The sequence below is a fragment of the Silene latifolia genome, unplaced genomic scaffold, assembly GCF_048544455.1.
Source record: "Silene latifolia isolate original U9 population unplaced genomic scaffold, ASM4854445v1 scaffold_315, whole genome shotgun sequence".
Taxonomy (NCBI): Eukaryota; Viridiplantae; Streptophyta; class Magnoliopsida; order Caryophyllales; family Caryophyllaceae; genus Silene; species Silene latifolia.
The window spans coordinates 49968-58519 of record NW_027413250.1 but is presented as its reverse complement, the minus strand read 5'-3'; the positions used below and the strand labels follow the sequence as shown (position 1 = coordinate 58519).

Genomic DNA, 8552 nt, shown 5'->3' with positions numbered 1-8552 from the left:
ACATTGCTTTTTGACTCAGGATTGACGATTTTAGAAAATGGAAACGGTTTTTGACCCGGACTCCAAATGTACTCTAATTACTGCCAAAACAACTGTAATGACACCTAGATGACAACCAAGGGGTAGACACAAGTGTAAGAATTACCTTTTATTAACGGATTTAAGAAACATCATAAAATCGCGACATATGCTAAATATGCGGCCCAATCATCACTGGGTATTTGGCGGGAGGTGCAGAAACGAGGTGTCTACAAATAGAAATTGTTAAACGAGGTTTATATAATCTTTAATCACCCTTAATCAAACCGCGGAAATTAATCCCATCAGACCGGTTACTCGGTCAAGTACCTGGAGTACTCGACATAGTGTTTCTAGACAGTAGCCTGACCAGAAAACACACGACACCTTACTCGGCTGAGTTAGCCCTATTCGGCCGAGTAAGCTAGACTCAGAAAACTGTGGTATTACAGGAGGAATCAGACTTTGCTTGATATGGCTCGGTCTATGATGAGTCATGCTAGTCTTCCAATTTCATTTTGTGGTTATGCACTTGAAACTTCTGCGTTCACACTTAACATGTGTCCATCAAAGTCGGTAGAAAAGACGACATATGAGATATGGACTGGAAACGTTCCTAAGATGTCTTTCTTATAGATTTGGGGTTGCGAGGCTTTTGTAAGGAAGTTAATTCCTGAAAAACTTGGCACCAAATCCGACAAATGCTTCTTTGTAGGGCATTCTAAGGAGACTAAAGGGTACTATTTCTACAACCCATCTGAGGGAAAGTGTTTGTAGCTCGGTATGGTGTCTTTTTGGAAAAAGAATTTCTTTCCAACGGAACCAGTGGGAGCCGAGTTGATCTCGAAGAAATTCGAGAGACACGGGAAATTCCTCCACCTAATGAGAAGGAAAAGTGTTTAGATTTACAAAGTAACCAAGATGAAATTTATATATAACTTCAATCTATCAACACTACGTACTAGCAAAAAGCAAGTTGCCACAAAGGTTAAATAAAGAGATCAAAACCTATGTGCCAAAAAATAGAGGTAAACAATTAACATATTTATATATTGTTTTTTAATAAATTAATAAAAAAATTATTAATTTCAAAATATGGACAATAATTTGAACAAAACACGTATTTGATTCCCTAAATTGCAAATTATTGATGTAATATATGTTCTTTTTTTCAACTTATTTTAGATTCTAATTGTTTTATTTAGGGTTTTGGTTTCTTTAGGGTTGTTGAGTGGCGGCAATTTGGCGATGTTGGTTGTTGTACGAGTTGGCGGCGCAGGTCGTCGGTAGTGCACTTAGGCGTGCGGGCTGGATCATTATGGTGAGGGAAAAAGTAGAGAGAGAGGAGGAGCGTCACCGATGGATGAGGGAAGACGACGCGTTGACGCAGAGTGTGAGCAATGATGCGGCGAATAAAAGATGTGGCACGGGTTAGGGATACCGGTGGTTACCTCTTGTCGCCATTGAAGGGCGACGATGGTCGAGGCTAGGGTAGTGTGTGGCGGGGAAAAGGGTGGTGGTGGTGGTGGTAGAGAAGCGATTGTGGAGGTTGTATGTGGAATTGAGTTTCGTTTTAGTTTTTTCTTGCCTGTAGTACATTTCGTGGGGAAAATGAGAGAGGTAGTTTGGGAAGAGGTATACTCTAATACGGAGTAAGTAAAATACGTACTGAGAAAATATACAACCGTATATTGTCTCTCAACAAGGCCTTATTATTTCTACTTTAATTTTAGCTAATTTAAGTTCAGCTCAACTCTTTTTAGTTTAACTAAGCTCGTTTTAGTTGAAAAAAGCGGGAATTGAAAAAAAATTATGAAGATACGGTGTCTATCAAGTTTTATTTTGTACGTCACAGACTCACCGTACCCATTAACTTGCGACGTTATAATTTGGGCCATCGATGTTTTAGCGAGACTAATACTTGGTACTCCGTCTAATAAAAACACAGAAAACGGGTTGAGATACGGGTGGAGGTGCGATAATACAACTCTCCACGTGGCGCCCCATCATTGCGTAGCTTCCATGGAAGTGACGAAGAAATACTTTCTCTGTCTTCCAATCTTCCCTCTAAAATTCCACCATTAACATTAGCATTAACATTAGCGTACTTGTAATTCCACAAGTTTTACCTTCCGATTCACATATTAATTAGCTTCCAACATCATCATCGTAATATTTTCTCAATTTCCAGGTATTTCTCGATCTAATTTCCTGCATTTTTATCATTCACTTTCAATTTTAGGTCATGATTGATTTACAATTATTCATTTTATTTTTGGTCAAAGATCATAACTTTATTAAAAACCCATGTTGTTTTTGTTGTTTAATTTCATACCCATCTTCTAATAAGACGAATATATCCGTCTCAAGAATAAAACGGGTCAAATAACACCCCACTTTGCATAGATAGGACAAGCCTGTTTCTGTCTTATGTGTGATACTTTGTAATCTTTTGCTTCATGTAATCTCTAATAAGCAAGTTTATTGTTGAATTTTTGTGATTAAAATGAGATTTGGGCTTGATGTATGTATGGTGTGGTGTATTAGGGTTATGCAGAGATGGTGAGATTACAACCATATGCTGGTCTCAGTGTATTTGCAACTTTAGCTGTAATTTATCATGCATTTCACACAAGAAGGCAGTTTTATCCTGCTATGCTTTATCTATCCACGTCGAAGATAAGTTTAGTTATCCTTCTCAACATGGGTTTGGTCATTATGTGTTCCTTATGGCAACTCTCCAAACGCTTGTTCCTTGGCTCCCTTCGTGAGGCCGAGGTTGAGAGGTTGAATGAACAGTCATGGAGAGAGGTTATGGAGATACTTTTCGCTATCACTATTTTCCGACAGGACTTTTCTGTCTCCTTTCTGACTATGGTTACCGCCCTCCTCTTGATCAAGTCGCTTCATTGGTTGGCTCAGAAACGGGTTGAGTTTATTGAGACTACTCCAGCTATCCCTAAATTGACTCATCTTAGGATTGTCTCCTTTTTGGGTTTCCTTCTTCTTTTGGATAGCCTTTTCTTGTATAGCTCTGTCAAGTCTTTGATTGAGACGCAGCAAGCTTCAGTGTCCATCTTCTTCTCATTCGAGTAAGTCTTTCATCTCGCCTCATTTATTTCGTCAGTGAGGCTTGTTTGAGATAGTTGTAGCTTTAACTCTATTATTAAACGAGGAATACAAACTTCATGGTCTAGCTGTATGTATGTATTTAACCATCTCATATAGTTTTTTGTATTTTTTTGCGTGACTTGGGCATTAGGAGGATGTAGTTCTTCATTTCAGATTGGCATCTGTAAAGTGTAAACAACAATAGATTAGCTGCTGATTTGATTAGTTCTATTGTTGTGATTATGTTTAAACTAAAGGTATAAAACTTTATTATTGATGCCTAGTTATAATTTATATTACTCGTAGTAGTTAGTGTCTTTGTTATGCATTTAATTAAATCAGTTACATTTATTATCGATGCCTAGTTATAAGTTACATTTGAATTTTTTTTAAATCATCTAAATTATCCTTAATTAAACTCAATGAAAAAGTTCTCCAAATAACGTAAATACTCTAATTTGCCTCTTTTGAATGTTCTATTTCGGCACTTGGGTGAGTTGATTATTCATCCATAATTTTTGAACCCATTGGCATGATCATCGTTTTCTCATCAATGTTAAGCTTCTTTTCATGACAGCTTAACCGTTAGAAAACCCGAATTATGGTACAACGGATGATTTAGGAATTACTTAAGTGTGTTCAGGAGTTTATGATAGAGCTTGGAAAACCAAAGGAGTACAACTAGAAAATTCCAATATTCCATGTGGGAGTCTCTCATGATCGTGTATTGTAGGTACATGATACTTGCCACAACAACAGTTGCAATGTTTGTGAAATATATATTTTACGTGAGTGACATGCTCATGGAGGGCCAGTGGGAGAAGAAAGCCGTCTGTACATTCTACCTGGAGCTTATCCGCGACTTGCTGCACTTGTCTATGTACCTTTGCTTCTTTATGGTGATATTTGTGTAAGTTTTTCGATCAGTTCACAATACAGTTGCACAGGCATCCTTTGTTATTCAGCTTAACATTTCATGCTCTAGATGATATGTGTGCTAGTACTCTTCACTTCAAGTGGATCGATACATGAGATGTTCTTCAAAACTTTCATTTTTTGCTTCCACGTTGTAGTTCACTCCGTAAATGTCTTGCATCTTTTGTTTGAATGCCTACTTGATTTTCTTCTGAATTCTGTAGGAATTACGGGGTGCCACTGCATCTGATAAGAGAGCTTTATGAGACTTTCCGCAACTTTAAGATCCGCATTGCTGATTACATACGCTACAGAAAGATAACCTCAAATATGAATGACCGCTTTCCAGATGCAACCCCTGAGGAACTGGACGTGTAAGTAATTGATTGTATAGGGCCTTGAAGTGTGTTAAATTATTTTCTGCAATCTTTCTTAGCTTTTTGTGTTGCTAAAATATGCAGAAGTGACGTAACTTGCATTATTTGCCGTGAGGAAATGACTATTGCTAAGAAGTTGAGATGTGGACATCTTTTCCATGTGCAATGTCTCCGATCCTGGTTGGAACGGCAAAATACATGTCCAACATGCAGAGCCCTAGTAGTACCTCCTGAAACTGGGACATCTACTGTTCCTGGCCAACATGGAGTACAAGCTGGTGCTTCTCAAACTGGTAAGCTCTTATGTTTGACGTTTCATCTTGCTTTTGCTCATCACCTTTTCGATTCTGCGAATCTTGTGTTTTTGAATTTTGATTCTATTATAGATTTGTTGTAGACAAACGTGCAGTAAAGTGGGATAGTAGAAAGCTTTAGTGGTTACTTGCTTGGCATTGTACTGAATGGTTTCATAAATGATTCATTATAAATGTGAATTTTCATGACGGTTGTTTTAGTATGGAGGCTGAAAAATTGAGTTTTCTTTATGTTTATTCCTTTTCCATAGGCATTTCCTAAGGTTCTACCTAACACAACGGATCCTTGTTTTAGCAATTTTTTTACCTCTTTCAGTTTAGCATGGAACTGATATTTTAAACTGCATACTAAGATTGGTAATCATCCTGGCTTAAACACTCTCTTGTTGTGGTGTTATTGTGGTCTAGTTGTGTTTTAAACATGGATTCTTCCCAGAATATAATACTCTGATCGAGAATATTTCATGGCTTCGTGACCTGCACGAGGGTTATGAGTAAGACTTTCAAACATTTTTTTTTCATGCTTAAACGTATAGGCTGGTTGGGATTTTGTTGGGATCCATTGATCATTGAGTTGGATCAACGGTCTTTTTTAGAATAACAAACGTTCTTGCTTTCACTACAATTTGCCGTTTGTGTTGCAGCATCCACTAGCGCTTCGGGTCAAAGTTCAACCAGTGGAAATGTGACAAGCAGCTCTTTGAATGGTAATGAGGCGAGACTTCAGGCTCAGGCTGCAGCTGCCGCGGTTTATGAGAAATCCCTTGTTTATCCTTCCAACAATACATTAATGTGGTGAGTTTCTGCCCCCCTCTCACTCCATCCTGAATGTTCATGCTTTCTAAATTGGTAGGTACACAGACTACATAATACGCTAAAATTAGGCTTCTTGATAGTAAACAGTTATAATACAGTAATGAAGCTATCGTACTCCCTCCGTTCCGGTCATTTGTTTACCTTTGGTTTTGGCACAAAGACCACGGAGAGGGGAGTGGACCATTTGTAGATATAGTTGTTGGATGACAAGTGGATCAAGATGAGGTGGATGATCAAATAAATCGTGAAAGTATTCCTAAATTATAAAGGTAAACAAATGAGTAAGACACCCAAAAATGGAATACGTAAACAAATGACCGGGACGGAGGTAGTTACATAGTAATGAAGGAATTTTGTACTGGTTCTTAGCTCTAACTAGAAAGCTTACATTTACAACATAAAAAAAGGAAATGTTCATGTTTTATTTTATCTGGAATGACTTAATAAATCTATTAAACTTTACCCATATCTGCAGGTGTCCTGGATATGCAGTGCTACCACAAGTACATGGCACTTCACCTTGTCCAATTAATGGCGAGTTCGGTGACATACAACATTTAACAGCACAACTTGGAGATGTCAGTGGGCAAATGAGTTTTTCCCTTCCCCAGTTGCCTCCATTTGCTGTTTCACCTACTCCAGTACCTAATGGAGATGTGATCTCAAGTGGAATAAGTCTTCTTCCCGTTGACTCCCAGAGAAATCTTATTGAGCATCAGATTCAGGTATTGATTTCCTTCATATGCAACGCCTGTGGTATTCTTCATGCAACTCCTCTCTTTCAGATGCTGGTCTGTTAGGTTTCTGAATGTACTATACTATTTGTTATTAAGACTTGAGATTGTTTCTAGTTATCTTGCGAATTGATTATATGGGCTCATGGGCAATAGATAGCCATAAAAGTATGAAACTAGGAAACTTATAGCATCTATCGTTGCTGTCCGTATACCTGTTTCCACCATCCCCAAATAGATTCGTAATTCTTATTTCTGTCTGACATATGCTCATTATAGTGGCTATATACAACATATATTGATATACTCCTACTACTCCCACAAGAAGGTAATGCCTCACCCTAAGGGGAAGGTGGGTACGTATTACCCACTTAAGCCGATTCTATACACAGAAGTTGGTGTGAAACAAGTAATAAAGGATTCACAAAATCTCATTGAAGACGGCGATATCCGTCACAAGCTTGTGACGGATACCATTTCCTCTCACAAAATACCCATTAGAGGTGAGTGGGGAAGCACATGGGGGATGCCCCACCTTGTCCCCTCTCCCTTTTTGTGAGAGGTCTTCAGCTTGTGACGGGATTAGCCCGTCACAAGCAAGACGCTTTGGGATTCACTTAAGGGGTCAATTTTTCAGTTCCTTACATTTCTGCGTATGTGTGTCTGCTTTATGTGCAACTGACGGTTTTGATGTTTACTGTAGGCTCTACAGAAAGAACTTGAAATCTTGAGGCAGCAACAACTGGAAAAAGGTGCTAGCTCTAGTTCAGCACCAAGAGATAGTAATGTTGAAAATGCTACTTCAACTTCAGACGCTACATCATCCACAAATATCGTGCCTACAAGTTTGTGAGTGGTGATGAATACAGCGGAAAAAGCAATGATATGCAATAGTTCGTTTGCCGGGTTTTTTCCAAGGTAGTAGAAGATGATTTTCAACGTTGTACCAAATTTCTCAAGTTTAGTGTTTTCCCTCCCCCCCTCCCTCGCCTATTTAGGTAGGGTGGTTAGAATTTATCTAATTATTTACGATATCATATGTTGTTAAAGCATATGTACATACAAAAAAAAAAAAGAAAGGAGTTGTACAACAGTACATGGTACATAGGCCTCCGGACATTTGAGATGCAGCTGATAGAGTCTTGTATTTGACTATTTTTTTGATACAGATTTCGATTTGAGATATGAAGCTTCAAGTTTGTATCATTTCCAATAGTATGTGTGAAAGAATGATAGTCTCGCAGCTACTCAATATCATGTAAGTTTGAAGAGTGAGGTTGGAGATGTGGGTGCCTGCGTCGAGTTTAGAATGGTTAAATGCTCTCCTTGAGTGATCTGCTTGAATCTTCGTGCCTTCCATGGAAACCCTCGTTGATTAAGTCATGCTCTGTAGTCCAGTTTAAATTTTATTTTATATGTTTAGTTCAGCTCAGTTCATATCAAGTTTAGAAAGATTTATAAGTTTTTAGAAAAATTGAGATCTTATACTTAAAATTCGGTCCTATAATTTTGTTCAGTTTAGACCCACTTTCTTTTTAATCAAATACTTAAAAAGTGAAACCACTAAAGAATAATCACCAAATAATAATATACCAATTACTCAACTAACCCTAGAACCAGAAAATCGAATGAAGGCATAGACATCAACAACAAGCGACACAAGTAGAAAAGTTGGTTTTGGAATTTCGTCGAACACATGATATCTGCTAACGAAATTAAAGTTAGAGTTAAGAGAGCAATTTAATGTCCCACTAAATTTACAGGACGATCATTTCTCAATAATAATTATAACAAGTCGACTAAAATCTCAAATCAACATCAGAGGTAAATCAGCCTACATTTGTGTTCCTTTTTCGCTTAAAAAACCATCCAGGAAGCTAATCTTTGAACCCATGTCAACCGAAAAAGTGCGGCAAATGCAAAACGCTTAAAAACAGATGGTAATTTCATGTTTACAATGATCATAAAAAAACAAACATGAATTCGTGGTATAGTCCGCAACAAAAACAAACGCAACTCGATTAGAAATTGCAGCAATAGTTTAGAATTTGGCTCACATCAAAATTGTGCCTTGAATCAATCTGCTTCATGGATCATTCATTGACTTCAATATAGTACGTTTGATTCAATTTATACGATGATAATGTGTACCATTGAGGGTAAAGGGTATGGGAAAGCTGAAAAAAATTTAAGCAACAGTGGCTTGACCGTAAAATTCAGCCCTGATCAAGGGGCATGCATAACCTGTCTCAAAACAACCCAACCCC

The 8552-nt window shown here is 37.9% G+C and overlaps 1 protein-coding gene across 1 annotated transcript; it reads left to right on the top strand.

The window, feature by feature from the left end:
• Positions 1 to 1934: 1934 nt before the first annotated feature.
• LOC141639252 (ERAD-associated E3 ubiquitin-protein ligase HRD1B-like) lies at positions 1935 to 7488 on the top strand. The gene is made up of 8 exons (XM_074448416.1): positions 1935 to 2209; positions 2566 to 3110; positions 3863 to 4039; positions 4269 to 4418; positions 4506 to 4714; positions 5380 to 5530; positions 6027 to 6276; positions 6989 to 7488. Exons 2-8 carry the CDS (start codon positions 2578 to 2580, stop codon positions 7136 to 7138), a joined length of 1620 nt encoding a protein of 539 aa, XP_074304517.1. The 5' UTR covers positions 1935 to 2209; positions 2566 to 2577; the 3' UTR covers positions 7139 to 7488.
• The last annotated feature ends 1064 nt before the right edge of the window (positions 7489 to 8552 follow it).